The sequence below is a fragment of the Stegostoma tigrinum genome, chromosome 2 (assembly GCF_030684315.1).
Source record: "Stegostoma tigrinum isolate sSteTig4 chromosome 2, sSteTig4.hap1, whole genome shotgun sequence".
Classification (NCBI taxonomy): domain Eukaryota; kingdom Metazoa; phylum Chordata; class Chondrichthyes; order Orectolobiformes; family Stegostomatidae; genus Stegostoma; species Stegostoma tigrinum.
Genome location: NC_081355.1, coordinates 84,064,417 through 84,080,973, shown reverse-complemented (window position 1 = coordinate 84,080,973; position 16,557 = coordinate 84,064,417). Strand labels below are relative to the sequence as shown.

The 16,557-nt window shown below is 43.2% G+C and overlaps 1 protein-coding gene across 8 annotated transcripts in view; it reads left to right on the top strand.

Moving 5' to 3' along the window:
- ppp1r9a (protein phosphatase 1, regulatory subunit 9A) overlaps nucleotides 1–16,557 on the top strand; it is a 284,663-nt gene that overhangs the window by 242,091 nt on the left and 26,015 nt on the right. For 5 of the 8 annotated variants that reach the window (XM_048557949.2, XM_048557927.2, XM_048557918.2 and 2 more), the window contains one exon: nucleotides 2,429–2,452. The exons of the other annotated variants lie outside the window; for them this stretch is intronic. In XM_048557949.2, coding sequence (XP_048413906.2) covers nucleotides 2,429–2,452 — 24 coding nt within the window. The remainder of the gene's footprint in view (nucleotides 1–2,428; nucleotides 2,453–16,557) is intronic. 8 annotated transcript variants of the gene reach the window in all.

Genomic DNA, 16,557 nt, shown 5'->3' with positions numbered 1-16,557 from the left:
AATTAATCTGCTTCCAGTTCTCTGGCAATAATGTACTTTTAATGAGTAAGAGTAGTGTGATGTTGTTCTGCCTGAGTTCCACTGTATTCTATTTTACAGCCCTCTGGGCTCATATTCAGTTCAACGCCTTCAAATTGTAAACCCATTCCTTCCTTTTCTTTTAACTTTTCTTGTTACAATCTGTCTCGCCATGCCCTCGCCCCACTCCTCCCACTCCAGTGGGACTGTCTGTGCTTTCCAGTCTGGCAGGTAGACACCCCATTTTTCTAACATTCTCTCGTTTCAGTCACTGAACTAATCTGAACTATCAGCATCCTTTCTCCCAAAGCACTTCAAATCACCTCTCCCCCCCAACTATTGCATAAATCTTGCCCCCTCCACACTCGAAATGTTAGCTCGGTTTTTCTCCATGGATGCTGCCTGACCTGCTGTGATCACCAGCACTTTTTGTTTCCAATGTAATCCTTTTGCCACCAGCTACTCTCTGTTAAGGTGACTGCAATGTCTATCATTGCATGATAGATATTTCAAAATGCTGCAATATCATTCTGTTTGAAGCTATTTCCTAAGAATGCAGTATTTTTCCCATGGTCCTTTTTAACCACCAAATTAAGTAATAGAAATATGAATGAGGTCATCTGAGCTGTTTCTAAGAGTGCTTTCACAATATGTGCTAGAGTTCTATAGGAATGTCAGGCTACAAATAGCCTTGTATGATGCATCATAGATGGCATGGAATTTCCTGTCCCTTGTTGAAATTCACATCTGAAGTATTAGGGGAAAAGAACATCTGGTCTTACGGGGTTTGATTTGACTGGGCGAATCAGTGGCGTTCTAGGTTCAATGTTATACTTTTATTTCAGAGACCTGAGTTTGATTCCAGATTGTTGACGTGAAAGTTCCTTAGTGAAATTATTTTGCTTGTTTTCCATTTTGCTTTTAAAGTCACAGGTCAACAGCATACGAAAAATTTTCAAACTTTTATTACATTGAAGTTGCTTAATGTATAAAATGAAAAATTTCACACTGACAAACAAAGGAGTGTTTTCCTGAAGTTCAGACATATAAGAATGAATTTTGATCACCCAGAATGCAAATTGGAGGATGCAGTTAAATTCTGCAAAAAAAACTGTGTCTGGTTTGCCACAGCCACATCTACTGTAACCAGGCAGATCATAGGTCCATGGGAAATGGGGTCTGCACTCAAATGGCAATTAGTAATAGAAACACAATAATGAGATGATGTGCCTCAGATTTTACACAGTCTCACACGCAATAGCTGCAGGCTGTTATTCCAAGGCTCAAAGGACGCTCAGTGGGTAAAGAGAAGTGGAAATAGTTGGATCCAGCATGTAAATGTTGTGGACTGGAATTATTTTTTTCCTGAGCCCTCCAAGGTAAACTTGAAGCAAAAATCCTTTCTCCCCAAGACTGAATTTTCCATCTCCTTTGATCTGTAATTTGAGGACCACTTCCTCTAACCTGCTAACATCAGGCATAATGTCCCCGTAATATCCATAAACTAAAGGCTTCCCTGTGATCTCTAGTCAACTGCCAATCCAAAATCCTCTTGATGGTTTCCCCTGAATTGCAATCCAAATGCCTTTGTCTTCCCAAAACCGCAGTCTGAAGCCATCTCCATGATCTCCAAATCTGCAGTCTAAAGCTCTGTCAGCAATTACCTGCTGACCTGCAATCCAATTGCCCTTACCTATCGCTCTTCTCCTTCCCAGATTCAGCTTTTTAGTACAGACTTTACTACCCAAATGGGAGCCAGCCAGATAATTGGTGAAAAATATCCAAATGTCATTCAGTTCACCAAGTATTACCTGCATTATAACATTAAGAATTCCATTAAGTGTTCGACTCTGCATGTGGTTTGTGCAGTCTTCAATTTAGGAATGACCAATAATATCGGATACAAAAAGTTTTCCATTCCTTGCACTGATATCAGTTGTTCATGATATTTTATCTGTACAGTCGCATCCTATGAATGACAAGAATAAAATAGGAGGATCAGAATAAAACACAAAATAACTAGAAAGATTTGTTTGGAGCAAGCTCCATTGTTGTTTAATCTCATTCCTCTGAAATACTAATTTTGGCATCTTTTTGGCATAATTTCTGAAATAACTTTTGTTTCTTGTTTTCTAATTTTGAGAAACAGAAGCTAAAACATGAAGGTAGTAAGAGTGGTATTCTTGAATAGAAGTAAAATAATTTGAGTTAGAGATTTTTTTTATAAAAACCAGTATGTGTTCTCCACAAATTAGTGCATCTCTCTCAATTCTTTTTGGTGTGTAAACAAAAGAATGTCTAAATTGAAGTTATCACTGCTGATCATTGTAAACATTGTTTTAATGTATTTGCTTACTTTTTTGTGTTCTGAAATATTCTTCCTTCATTTCTCTTGTTGCTAACTTGGCAGAGCCTGGATATGATAGATGATAAGGTGAGATGTGTGAAAAGATGTCCAGCATGTTACTTTTTTTTTAATCATCTCATCATTAACCTTTTATGTGTTTTATACATTTTGTGTGTTGCATCCCGTATCAAACCATAATCGGATATCGTCAGATATTCTATGGAATGTGTGCTTCATGCAGTGTTACTGTTGGGAGTGCATAGATTATACACACATTTAAGTAGAATTAAAAGTTGTGACCCAATCGGTGAACTTTTTTTAGCTCAAACTCATTACTGGGTAAATATTATCAATTTGTTTTTAAATGAATTATGCATTGCACCAGTGATTGTCAATTGATGTTCAAAATTTAAATTAGCTTGCTACACATTGAGCCAGATTTTGCTATTATTAACAAATGAATAGTGTATGCTTATCAAAAAAAAAACAGAGCACTGCGGATGCTGGAAATCTCAGCAGGTTTTGCAGCATCTGTGGAGAGAGAGCAGAGTTAACATTTTGGGTCCAGTGACCCTTCTTCAGAACTGATTGTAGCCAGGAAAAGTTAGGTATATATACTGAAGATGGAGTGGGGGAACCGGGAGGAATAAACGATAGATGGAGATGAAGCCCAGAAAGAGGGAGCAACAGTTGGACAGAAAAAGGAATGGGTAAAGGTCAGCATGGAGTAATCAATGGCTGCTAATTGGGATGATTAGTAGCTGACTATGGAATGGTTGTAGTAGCAGCCCATGTGATGAAAGGCCTGGCATGTGATGGTTGAGGTAAGGACTTGGACGAAGATGTTTAGGCCCTAAAACTATTGAACTTGATAATGGGTCCCAACGGCTGCAGAGTTCCAAGTGGTAAATGAGGTGTTGTTCTTCTAGCTTGTGATAAGCTTCACTGGTGCATTGCAGCAAACCCAAGAAAGAGATGTTGGTCAAGGAACATGGTGGTGTGTTGAAGTGGCAGGCAAATGGAAGCTCTGGGTCATTTTTACATACAGAATGTAGCTGTTCTTCTCAAGAGTTGTCCAGTCTGCATTTCATCTCCCCAGTGGAGACAAGACCACATTGGGAGCAGTCAGTGGCGTTGATTAGATTGTGAAGTGCAGGTAAATTGCCTTTTCACCTGAAATGTGTGTCTGGGTCATTGGATAGTGAGGAGGGAGGAAATAAACATGCAGGTGTTATACTTTCTGCAATTGCATTCCATGAGGGTTGGGAGTGGACCAGGTTGTCCCAGAGAGAATAATCCCCGTGGAACGATGACGAGGAAGGGGAGGGGAACATGTGTGGTCTTGGCATCCAGTTAGACTTGGCCAAAATGGTAGATAGTGATTCTTTGCATGTGGATGCTGGTGGCATGGTAAATGACGATGAAGTGGACTGTATCGCCATGGTAGGAGGGAAGAGAAGGAATGAGTGGTCAAGTGCAGGATATGGATTTGACATGGATGAGAGCCCTGTCAACCGCGGTAGTTGGGAATCCTCAATTGAGGAAGAAGGTAGACATATCGGAGCCCCTTGTGTAAGCTGGCATCGTCAAAACAGATGCAAAAGAGATGGAGAAACTGAGAAAATGGAACGGAGTGGGCTTAATGATGTATAGTCAAGGTAACTGTGGGAGTCGGTGGGTTTATAATGGATATTGTGATATTGGTGTCCAGTTTATACATAGAAATGGAAACAAAGATGTTAAGGAAGGGAAGGGAGGAGTCAGAGATGAATCAGGTGAAGGTGAGAGCAGGATGAAAATTGGAAGTGAAATTGATAAACTTTTCCAACATTGGACTAGAGAGGGAAGCAGCACCGATCATGCCATGTACCCAAAAAAGAGTCAGGCCTAACTATGCCCCATGCGAGTACACATGGCAATGCCTTCGACCTGAAGAATATGAGAAGAAATAAAAAGGGAAGTTATTCATAGCAGTCAGTTCTCCTGGCACTGACCCTGACAGTGTGGCAAAGAAGGGAAGGGGGCAGAATAGAAAAGTACTCGTGGTAGGGGACTCGATAGTTAGGGGAATCGACAGGAGATTTTGTGGTCGGGATCAGGATTCCCGGAAGGTATGTTGCCTCCCTGGTGTCAGGGTCCGGGACGTCTCCGATCGGGTGTATAAGGTTCTAAAAGGGGAGGGCGAACAGCCAGAAATCGTGTTACATATTGGCACTAATGATATAGCCAGAAAAAGGATTGATGATATAAAAAGTGATTTCAGGGAGTTAGGATGGAAGCGCAAAGCAGGACGAACAGAGTAGTGTTCTCTAGTTTACTACCGGTGCCACGAGATAGCGAGGCGAGGAACAGGGAGCGGGCGCAGCTTAACACGTGGCTGCGCAGCTGGTGTAGGAGGGAGGGCTTCAGATATGTAGATAATTGGGATGCTTCTGGGGAAGGTGGGACCTGTACAAGAAGGACGGGTTGCATCTGAACTGGAAGGTGACCAATGTCCTGGGTGGAAGGTTTGCTCGAGTCGTTCGAGAGGGTTTAAACTAGTATGGCAGGGGGGTGGGAACCTGAGCTGTATACCGGAGGTGAGAGTTGATGCAGGTGAGGCAATAGCAAGAGGTAGACCAGCTAGTGGGAAGGATTTTCCTGGGAAGGAACCAAGGGATCAGTTAAAGTGTGTTTGCTTTAACGCAAGGAGTATCAGGAATAAAAGTGATGAACTTAGAGCATGGATCAGTACCTGGTGCTATGATGTTGTGGCCATAACAGAGACATGGGTTTCTCAGGGGCAGGAATGGTTGCTGGATGTTCCAGGGTTTAGAGCATTTAAAAAGAACAGGGACAGGGGGGAAAAGAGGAGGGGGTGTAGCACTACTAATCAGAGGGGGTATCACAGCTACAGAAGCTTCCATTGTCGAGGAAGATCTGCCTACTGAGTCAGTATGGGTGGAAATTAGGAACAGCAAGGAGTAGTCACCTCGTTAGGGGTTTACTACAGGCCCCCCAATAGCAGCAGGGAGATTGAAGAAAGCATAGGTCAGCAGATTTTGGAAAAGTGTGGACGTAGTAGGGTTGTTGTAATGGGTGACTTTAACTTTCCCAATATTGATTGGAACCTCCTTCGAGCAGAAGATTTGAATGGAGCTGTTTTTGTAAGGTGTGTTCAGGAGGGTTTCCTAACTCAGTACGTTGACAGGCCGACAAGGGGAGAGGCCATTCTAGACTTGGTGCTCGGAAACGAGCTGGGGCAGGTATCAGATCTTGTGGTGGGAGAGCATTTTGGTGATAGTGACCATAACTGCCTCACATTCTACATAGCTATGGAGAAGGAGAGGATTAGGCAAAATGGGAGGATATTTAATTGGGGAAGAGGAAACTATGATGCGATTTGACATGAGTTAGGAAGCATGGACTGGGAGCAATTGTTCCATGGTAAAGGCACTATAGACATGTGGAGACTGTTTAAGGAACAGTTGTTGCGAGTGATGAATAAATATGTCTCTCTGAGACAGGCAAGAAGGGGCAAGATAAAGGAACCTTGGATGACGAAAGCGGTGGAGCTTCTCGTCAAAAGGAAGAAGGTAGCTTACATAAGGTAGAGGAAGCTAGGGTCAAGCTCAGCTCTAGAGGATTACAGGCAGGTGAGGAAGGAGCTCAAAAATGGTCTGAGGAGAGCCAGGAGGGGGCACGAGAAAGGCTTGGCAGAACGGATTAGGGAGAACACAAAGGCATTTTACATTTATGTGAGGAATAAGAGAATGGTCAAAGAAAGAGTAGGGCCGATCAGGGATAGCATAGGGAACTTGTGTATGGAGTCTGAGGAGCTAGGGGAAGCCCTGAATGAGTTTTTTGCTTCTGTCTTTACGAAAGAAACGAACTTTGTAGTGAATGAAACCTTTGAAGAGTAGGTGTGCATGCTGGAATGGATAGAGATAGAGGAAGCTGATGTGCTGAAAATTTTGTCAAACATTAAGATTGACAAGTCGCCAGGCCCGGACCAGATTTGTCCTCGGCTGCTTTGGGAAACGAGAAATGCAATTGCTTCGCCACTTGCGAAGATCTTTGCATCCTCGCTCTCCACTGGAGTCGTACCTGAGGACTGGAGAGAGGCAAATGTAAGAAGGAAATAGGGAAATCCCTGGCAATTATAGACCAGTAAGTCTCACGTCAGTCGTCTGCAAGGTGTTAGAAAGGATTCTGAGGGATAAGATTTATGACCATCTGGAAGAGCATGGCTTGATTAAATGCAGTCAACATGGCTTTGTGAGGGGCAGGTCATGCCTCACAAACCTTATCGAGTTCTTTGAGGATGTGACTAGAAAAGTTGATGAGGGTCGAGCTGTGGATGTGGTGTATATGGACTTCAGAAAGGCATTTGATAAGGTTCCCTATGGTAGGCTCATTTAGAAGGTCAGGAGGAATGGGATACAGGGGAACTTAGCTGTCTGGATACAGAATTGGCTGGCCAACAGAAGACAGCGAGTGGTAGTAGAAAGAAAATATTCCGCCTGGAAGTCAGTGGTGAGTGGTGTTCCACAGGGCTCTGTCCTTGGGTCTCTATGGTTTGTAATTTTTATTAATGACTTGGATGAGGGGATTGAAGGATAGGTCAACAAGTTTGCAGACGACACGAAAGTTGGTGGTGTCGTTGACAGTATAGAGGGCTGTTGTAGGCTGCAGCGGGACATTGACAGGATGCAGAGATGGGCTGAGAGGTGGCAGATGGAGTTCAACCTGGATAAATGCGAGGTGATGCATTTTGGAAGGTCGAATTTGAAAGCTGAGTACAGGATTAAGGATAGGATTCTTGGCAGTGTGGAGGAACAGAGGGATCTTGGTGTGCAGATACATAGGTCCCTTAAAATGGCCACCCAAGTGGACAGGGTTGTTAAGAAAGCATATGGTGTTTTAGCTTTCATTAGCAGGGGGATTGAGTTTAAGAGTCGTGAGATCTTGTTGCAGCTCTATAAAACTTTGGTTAGACCGCACTTGGAATACTGCGTCCAGTTCTGGTCGCCGTATTATAGGAAAGACGTGGATGCTTTGGAGAGTGTTCAGAGGAGGTTTACCAGGATGCTGCCTGGGCTGGAGGGCTTATCTTATGAAGAGAGGTTGACTGAGCTCAGACTTTTTTTCATCGGAGAAAAGGAGGAGGAGAGGGGACCTAATTGAGGTATACAAGATAATGAGAGGCATAGATAGAGTTGATAGCCAGAGACTATTTCCCAGGGCAGAAATGGCTAACACGAGGGGTCATAGTTTTAAGCTGGTTGGTGGAAAGTATAGAGGGGATGTCAGAGGCGGGTTCTTTATGCAGAGAGTTGTGAGAGCATGGAATGTGTTGCCAGCAGCAGTTGTGGAAGCAAGGTCATTGGGGACATTTAAGAGACTGCTGGACATGCATATGGTCACAGAAATTTGAGGGTGCATACATGAGGATCGATGGTCAGCACAACATTGTGGGCTGAAGGGCCTGTTCTGTGCTGTACTGTTCTATGTTCAACGTGAGGATGAGCACAGCCAAGTGGAGGAGTGTGGTGGTGGATGGGGATGGTTCAGGCTTTTTCTCCAGGAAAAAATAGAAAGCCCTGAAACCATGCTGATGGGGGATGACTGTGTAAAGGGATTGCACGTCCATGTTGAAAGTGGACCCCGTGAACTGATGATTCTGAAACAGAACATAAAGCACCAGAAGAAGGATTTTGGGGACTGAACAAGGGGAGAAGATAATAAATTTGTGGTAGAAAGGTATGAGTTCTGTGGAGCAGGAACTGGCAGCAATAATGGGAAGATAATGTTTGTGGATTTTGGGAAGGAGGTAGAAGTAGGCTGTGCGGGCTTAGGGGACAATGAGCTTGGAGGCAGTGAAGGGGAGATCACCAGATGAAACAAGTTTAGTGACCATTGTAGATATAATAACCTGGCGTTCAGTGATCAGGTCATGGTCCAAGGGCAGATAGGAGGAGGTGTCCAAGAGCTGGTGCTTAGCCTCCACAGTGTAGAGGTTAATATGCCAGACAACAACAGCACCATCCTTGTTGGCCAGCTTGATTACAAAGTCAGGAGTGGATTGAGACTATTAAGTGCAGTCAGTTCAGAGGAAAATATGTTCAAATAGGCAGGGGGGAATTGCAGAGAAATAAGATGACCAACGTTACGACAACAGTTCTCGATGAACAGGTCGCATGCAGGTAAAAGATCACATAGAAGAATACAGGTGGGGAGACAGTTTTGGAGATCAGTGAAGGGGCTTGTGAGACAAGGAGAGGACTCTTGTCCAGGGAAATAGACACAGAGGTGATGGAAGAAGAGTTAAAAGTCACGTTGTGCCCAAAATTCATTGAGGTTGGGGGCGCAGAGGAATAAAACTAAGATCTTTGCTGGGTAAGGAACATTCAGCAACAGAGAGTAGAGGGCCCGAAGAGATAATAAATACACAACAGAAACTGGGGCTAGCAGAAGGGATGGAGAAGTGATGGCGTATACTTAGCCATAAACCTTATGGAGATTTTGCCTAAGCATTTACTGTAATTAGAAAATTAAATGCTAGGGTGTCTTCTACAGAGAATTTAGCACATGTGTAAATTGTCTTCTTAACTAATCAGATTCAAGAATTCATAATGAATAACATAGTGCTTGAACCAGGAGTTGCCAGGTAGAATATTGAATTCAGATGTAGAAAATGAAATAGCGAGAAAGAGATTAAGGCATTCTGTTAAAAGTTCATCTTCAGAGCCAGAGATGTTTGATAGTAACTAAGATGTAGTCGGGCAGCATGGTAGCCTGGTGGTTAACATGCTGCCTCACAGCATCAGGGACCTGCGTTCGATTTCAGCCTCGGGCAATTGTCTATGTGGAATTTGTACATTCTCCTCATGTCTGCATATGCTTCCGTCGGGTGCTCCAGTTTCCTCCCGCAGTCCAAAGATGTACAGGTTAGGTGGATTGGCTATGCTAAATTGCCCAGAGTGTCTAGGATAGGGAATGCAGGAATAGGGTAGGGGGTGGGTCTGGGTGAAATGCTCTTCAAGTGGTCAAGGTGGATTTTCTGGACCAAATGGCCTACTTCCACACTGTAGGGATTTGTTTATGCAGTTATGTGATACATACCCGGTATCCAGTCGTGTACCGCAAGGATCAGTACTGCGACCTTATTGTTTGTTATGTATGTATATGATATGAAAATGAGGGGGGAATGCTAAGGAAGTTTGCGGATGATACCAAGATTGGTAGAGTGGTTAATAGTGAAGAAGGTGGTTTTAGGTTACAGGAAGATATAGGTGGGTTGGTCAGATAAACAGAGTGCTGACAGATGAAGTTTAAACCTGATAAGTGTGATATGCTGTGCTGAATTTGTCAGAGCACGTGAATAGGATCATTAAGAAGGCATATAAAACACTTACTTTCATCAGGCATGTAGTATAAGAGCAAGGAGGTAATGTTTGAGTTGTAGGCCACAGATGGAGTACAGTGTACAATTCTGGTCGTCTCCCTACAGGAAGGCTGCAGCAGCACAGCGGGTGGTACAGGGGCGTTTCATCAGGATGTTGCTGGGGATGGAGCAATTGAGCTATAAGGAGAAACCAGATAGGTTTGGATTGTTTTCTTTCAGGGCAGAGAAGACTGAGGAGTAGACGTGATTGAGGTATATAACATTATAAGGGGCATGGACAGGGTGAGTAGAGAGCAGCTGCTCCCCTTGGTTAGGAGTCAGTCATGAGGGGGCATTGTTCTAGGGTAAGGGGCAGGAGATTCAGACAGGATTTAAGAAAAAGCTTTCTCTTTCAGAGGGTGGTAGGAATCTGGAATGCATTGCCTGTGAATATAGTGGAGGAAGGAAACCTCACAACCTTAAAATATTTGGAGGAGCATATGAAGTATCATAACATTCAAGATTATGGAACAAGTGCAGCAAGTTAAGATTAGCTTGCCTTTAGTGAGAGCTATTGTCAATACAGACTCAATGACTGAAGGGCCTTTTCTGTGCTGTATGACTGACTGTATTTGCAAGTTTATTTGCAAGTTTTTTTTTCTGACAAACATACTATGTATATACATACCCCTAAGTGCTGTAACTTCAAACTTTTCCATCTATTTCATTATGGAGTCTTTAGTAGTGTTGGCAGAATGAGGCAATTCAGACAGCAACTTGATTTCTGTATTTAACTGTACATATGTGACTACCAGAAGTTAACTTACTATTTAGTAATAGTGAGCACTGTTAGCTTCATTGGTACTTCTACATTAAAACCCAGCCTAGTTCTGCTTTCTGATCATCACAGCGTTTGTTTGGAGACTTGATTTTTTTTTCCATATGATCAGAAACACATTCATCCACAAATCAAAAATGACAGTGGGAGAAATCTGAAACTGACAGTGCAGACTAAAAGATGGACTTAAACCAATGGGGATTGTGATTCCTGCAGACATTAGCATTTATTTGGGACTACCACAACATTAGTGAGACACAAATTCCATTTTAGGAGAAGAATCCTGCTACTTTCTTGCCAGTGTCTTGCGTGTAAAGTCAGAAGAGAAGTTAATATCAGGACAGTGTAATGACAGGGTTGGGGTCGGGGGAGAAGATGTTGGTGTTGGTGGAACCTTGCACTTTTTAATCTGTTAAGGGCTTGTATCAAATACAGCCCAGAAGAAACCTTTGGGCCCATTGAGTCTGTATCACCCAAAATACACTAGTACCTACCCAAGTCCTATATTTCATGATATCCTTGAATGTTATGGCACTTTCAAGTACTTTTCAAATCTGAAGATAACTGCCTCAACTACCCTCCCAGGCAGTGCATTCCAGACCCCGACCACCCTCTGGGTAAAAAGGTGTTTTCCTCAAATCCCCTCTAAACCTCCTGTTTTTCACTTTAAAAGTATGCTCCTTGTTCCTGACCTTTTAATTCAAGGGAACATGTGCTTTCTATCCACCCTGTCCATCCCCCTTGTAATCTTATACACCTCTAGCAGGTCCCTCCTAAGCATCTCTGCTTTGAAGAAAACAATCTGAATCTACCCAGCTTCTCTTCATTGGTAAAATGCTGTATCCCAGGCAACATCCTGATGAATGTCCCATGCATTCCCTCTAGTTCAATACATTCTTCCTGTAGTATGGTAACTAGAACTGCAAGTTACTCCAGCTGTGTCCTAATTAAAGTTCTGTATACAGTTCCAGCATGAACTCCCTGCTCTTATAATCTGTGCCTAGACTGGTAAAGATCTGTCCCACATGCTTTCTTAACTTCTCCATTAACCTATCCTGCCACCTTCAGGGATCTGTGGACAAGCACTGCAGGGATCCCTGTGCTCCTCTGAACTTGATGTCCTATGGTACCTTGAGTACTTTTTGCAAAGCACATCACTCACATTTATTAGGATTAAATTCCATCTGCCAGTGATCTGCCCATCCGTCCAGTCTGGCTATATTCTGCTGTAACCTAAGCCCTTTCTCCAACCACCCGCCCAATCTTTGTGCCATCTGTTAATGTGTTTATTATCTCGTCCCTCTCCCCTCAACCACCAACATTCTTATCTATATGATTTAAGAATATTTCAAATAATGAGGGACCCAACACTGATCCTGGGATATGCCACTGTGCACCAGGCTCCACTCACACAAACAGCCTTCTACCACCACCCTTTGTCTGATGCTACTAAGTCAATTTTGGGTCCAAATTGCCAAGTTATCCTGGATCTCATGAGCTTTTGCCTTCTTTGTCAGTTTCCCATGTGGGACCTTGTCAAACGCCTTGCTGAAATTCATTTCAACTAAATCAACTGCTGTACCCTGATCTACACACTTGTTCATCTCCTTGAAAAATTCAGTCGAATTTGTTAGGCATGACCTCCCTCTGACAAAGCCATGCTGACTATTTCTGACTAAACCCTGCCTCTTTAATTGGGGACTAATTTTCTTCTTCGGTATTTTCTCCAGTAGTTTCCTACCACTAAGGTGAGACTATCCAGTCTGTAGTTTCGTGGTCTGTCTCTACCACCCTCTTGAAAACTGGAACCACAATTGCTGTTCTCCAGACCTCTGGCATCTTCCCCTGCGGCTGGTGGCAATTTAAAAATTTGGGTCAGACCACCTATTACTTTTTTCCTCCTCCCTCATAGTAATCAATGTTTCATAGAATTGTGAGAACCTCATGATCTGTTGCTGTATTCTATGCAGTGTCTAATAAAGGCCGGTATGCCTTCTTCACCTCTCTATCTAATTGTTCTGACACTTTCAGGACTTGTACACCAAGGTACCTTTGTCCCTCAGTACCCCCTAGGGACCTACAATTCATTGTGTGTGTCCCTCCTGTATTAGACCTCCCAAAATGCATCACCTCACACTTATCAGAACTAAATTCCACCTGCCATTGCCCTGCCCAATTTACCAGCTGATCAATATCAGACTGCAGCCTGAGACCACTGTCCTCAGGATCAGCAACGCCACCAATTTTTGTGACATCTGTGGGCTTACTAATTGTACCGTCCATACCGCACATAAGAGGGAGCACGGATTCTAGCACTGATCCCCATGGTACAGTGCTGGTCACAAGCTTCCAATTACAAAAACATCCCCCAACTTTACCCACTGTTTCCAAGCCAGTTTTGAATCCAGTTTGCTTACTTGCGGTGGATCCCATGGACACTTACCTTTTGGACCAACTTTCCACGTGGGACTTAGCCAAAGGCCTTTCTGAAGTCCATGTAAACCATATCAACCGTACTACTCTTAGCATATTTAGCCATCTTTTATCCCTGTAACAAATTCATACTAACAATCCCTGATCAATCCCTCACTTTCTAAGTGTTGAGTAATCCTGTTGCTCAGGAATTTTCCAATAATTTCCCTATCACTGATGTCAGACAACAGGTCTGTAATTACCTGGCTAATCCCCGCTGCCCTTCTTCAACAAAAGAGCCACATTAGCTCCTTTGGGGGAGGCAATGGCCTAGTGGTATTATTGCTGGACTGTTAATCCAGACACCCGGATAAATTCTGGAGACCCAGGTTCAAATCCCCCATGGCAGATGGTGGAATTTGAATTCAATAAAATATCTGGAATTAAGAATCTAATGATGACCATGAATCCATTGCTGATTGTCGGGAAAAACTCACCTGGTTCACTGATGTCCTTTAGGAAAGGGAACTGTAATCCTTACCTGGCCTGTCCAACATGTGACTCCAGACCCACAGCAATGTGGTTGACCCTTAACTGCCCTTTGGGCATTGAGGGTTGAATAATAAATGCTGCCTAGCCAGCGACGTCTTCATCCCATTAATGAATTTTGAAAAAACTATCTTCCAGTCAACTTGGACTTAATCTCTGGCCAACAAAGTATTAAATATCTCCACCAGGGCCCCAGAAATCTCCTCCCTTGCCTTCTTGAGGACATGGGTGAGATCTTAAAAGAATACTTCTCAACTGTATTCACAGGGGAGAAAGACATTGGATCTGGGGACTTCAGTTGGGATAGTAAGGTTCTAGAACAAGTTAAAATTAACATGGAGATGTATCCATAGCAGCCTAGGATACATCTCAACAGGCCTTAGGGATTTACACATCTTTACGCCCATTAAAACACCTGAGACCTTCTCCATGTTAATCTTAACATGTTGCAGAACCTCACTGTCCCAACTAAACTCTCCGGCTGCAACGTCTTTCTCCTCCATGACTATGATGACTATAATTTAAGACCTCACTCATGTTCACAAGTGCCACGTACAGATTGCCCTTTAGGCCCCTAAGAGGTCTGCTCTTTCCATGCTAGTCCTTTTCTTGCACTTGATCCTTACTGCTAAAGATATTGTGTGGCCCCCTTTGCCTTCCTAATTTCTTTTTAAAGCAAACCTGTACATTCTGTATACTTTTGAAGGGCCTCCTCTGTTTTTGATGTGCTGTAATTGACACATGCTTCCTTATTTTTCTTTATTACATTCGGATAACCCTTGATATCTCGAGTTCTCTGGACTTCCTGCCCTTCCCCTTCCCCTTTAGAGAAACACGTTGGCCCTGAATTCTCTTTATGCTACTTCTAAAAGTTCCCACTTTCCAAATGTAGAATTACTTACAAATAGCTGCTCCCAGTACGTTTGTCAGATCCTGTCTAATGACATTGAAATTTACCTATCGCCAAATGAGACACTAGTTCTGCATTATCCATATCCCTTTAATATAATGACTTTTAAACTTGCTCACTATCCTCAAAATACTTGCCCACTGAAACTTGAACCATTTGACTGACTTCATTCCGTAGAAATAGGTGAAGCACTGCCCCATCTCTACTACAACTACCTAGATGCAGACACAAAAGAGCTCCCTGAGATGTACTTTAAAAATTCCACCTTGTCAATCCTTTTGCACAAATCCCAGATAATGTTAGCAGAGTTGAAATCCCCAACAACTGTGACACTGTTTCTCTCTCAACTTTTTATGATTTGCCTATGCCTGCTCCTCTAGCTCCTTCTTACTGTTGGAAGGCCTGTATTATAATTCCAGAAAAGTAATCACACCTCATTTTTATTATTTCTAAGCTCTATCCACATGGCCTCATTTGAAGACCTTCTAGGTCATCCACTCTTTTTACTGCATTGATGGTTTACTTTATCATTACTGGAATGCCCCGACATCATGCCTGAAACTTCCCTGGAATGTTGAGCAGCCAGTCCTGTTTTTCAGCAACCATGCCTCAATGAATGTAACAATATCATATACCCACAGGCTGATCGAAGCTCTAAGATCATCCACTTTGCTGATCAAGCTCCTTACATTGAAATAGATACAGTTTAGCTTTCTGGACATCCCATGCACCTTACCCTGCCCATGTCTTCTGTGCCCACTGAACTGACCTAGCATTCCTTCCACATTTGATTGAACCTTGCTCCTGACTTTGCATCTATTCTATGCCCACCATCTCTGCCAAATTAGTTTAAAGCCTCCCCAACAGCACAAGCAAATCTCCTGGCAAGGATTTTGGACCCATTGCCATTCAGGTGTAAATTTGACAGCTTGTACAGGTCCCATCTACTTCAAATGTCCCAATATTCCAAAAATTGAAGGCCCTCCCTCATATATCATGCCTTTAACTATGTATTCAGCTGACCTATCTTCATAATTCTACACTAGGTACTACATAGCAGTGGACGTAACCTTGAGGCTACAACCTTATCCAGTCTTGTCCTTCCCTGAACTATGTTTCTGTGATAGCAACAACATTGCAACTCCACATGCCAATCCATCTCATTAATTCATCTATCTTCCCTATAATATTCATGGCATTAATATACAGGCCATCTAGCCTTGCTTTAATCCCTGGAAACTTTGAGGCTGAACTCTCTCTGCCTTGTATTCTTTTTTGAGTTATGCTGTGCCACCATTTAATTAACATACAATGTCCCCTGCCCCCGCTGAACTAATTAAATTCCCCCCAGAGCATTAGCAAACCCTCCTTCAAGGATGTTATTCACAATCTGTTTCAGGTACAGACTGTTCCAGTTGTAGATGTCCCACCTTCCCCAGAAATAGTCCCAGTGATCCCAGAATCTAAAATCTCTCTCCTGCACCTACTCTTAAGCAATGCATTCATGTGTTGTAATCACCTATTTCTTTACTCGCTAACACCTGGTACAGGGAGTAATCCTAAGGTTATAACCTTTGAGGTTCTGCTTCTTAATCTACAGCCTAGCTCTCTGGACACTAAATGCAAAACCTCATCCCTCATTCTGCCTGTATCATTGATGAACCAATGTGTACTTCAACCTCACTTGTGTCACACTCCTCCTCCAGGATGCCCTGCAGCCACTCAGTGACATGCCTGACCCAGCCACCAGGAAGGCAGCACACCATCATAGATTCATGTCTACGGCCACTTCTTTCTCCCCTCCTGTAGATTCAGGCTGCTTTTGGTGCCAGAGGCTTAGCTGTCGTTGCATGCCAATGAGGATATCCGTGCCCTCGTCAACTTCCAAAACGAAAAATGATTTTTGAGTTGAGCCTCAGGGGACTCCCGTAGTATCCATCTACTCCTCTTTGACTGGCTGGTTTACGCTAATTCCTTGCTTTCCTCCCGTCCCTCCAGCTGGTGTGTGACCATCTCTCTGCTATGTATAAAAGTCTGAGCGTCACATTGTGCCACAATGTCTCCAGCTGCTGCTGTAGCTCAAAAGCCCAGATTTAAATTTGTGCAGTTAGGAGTAT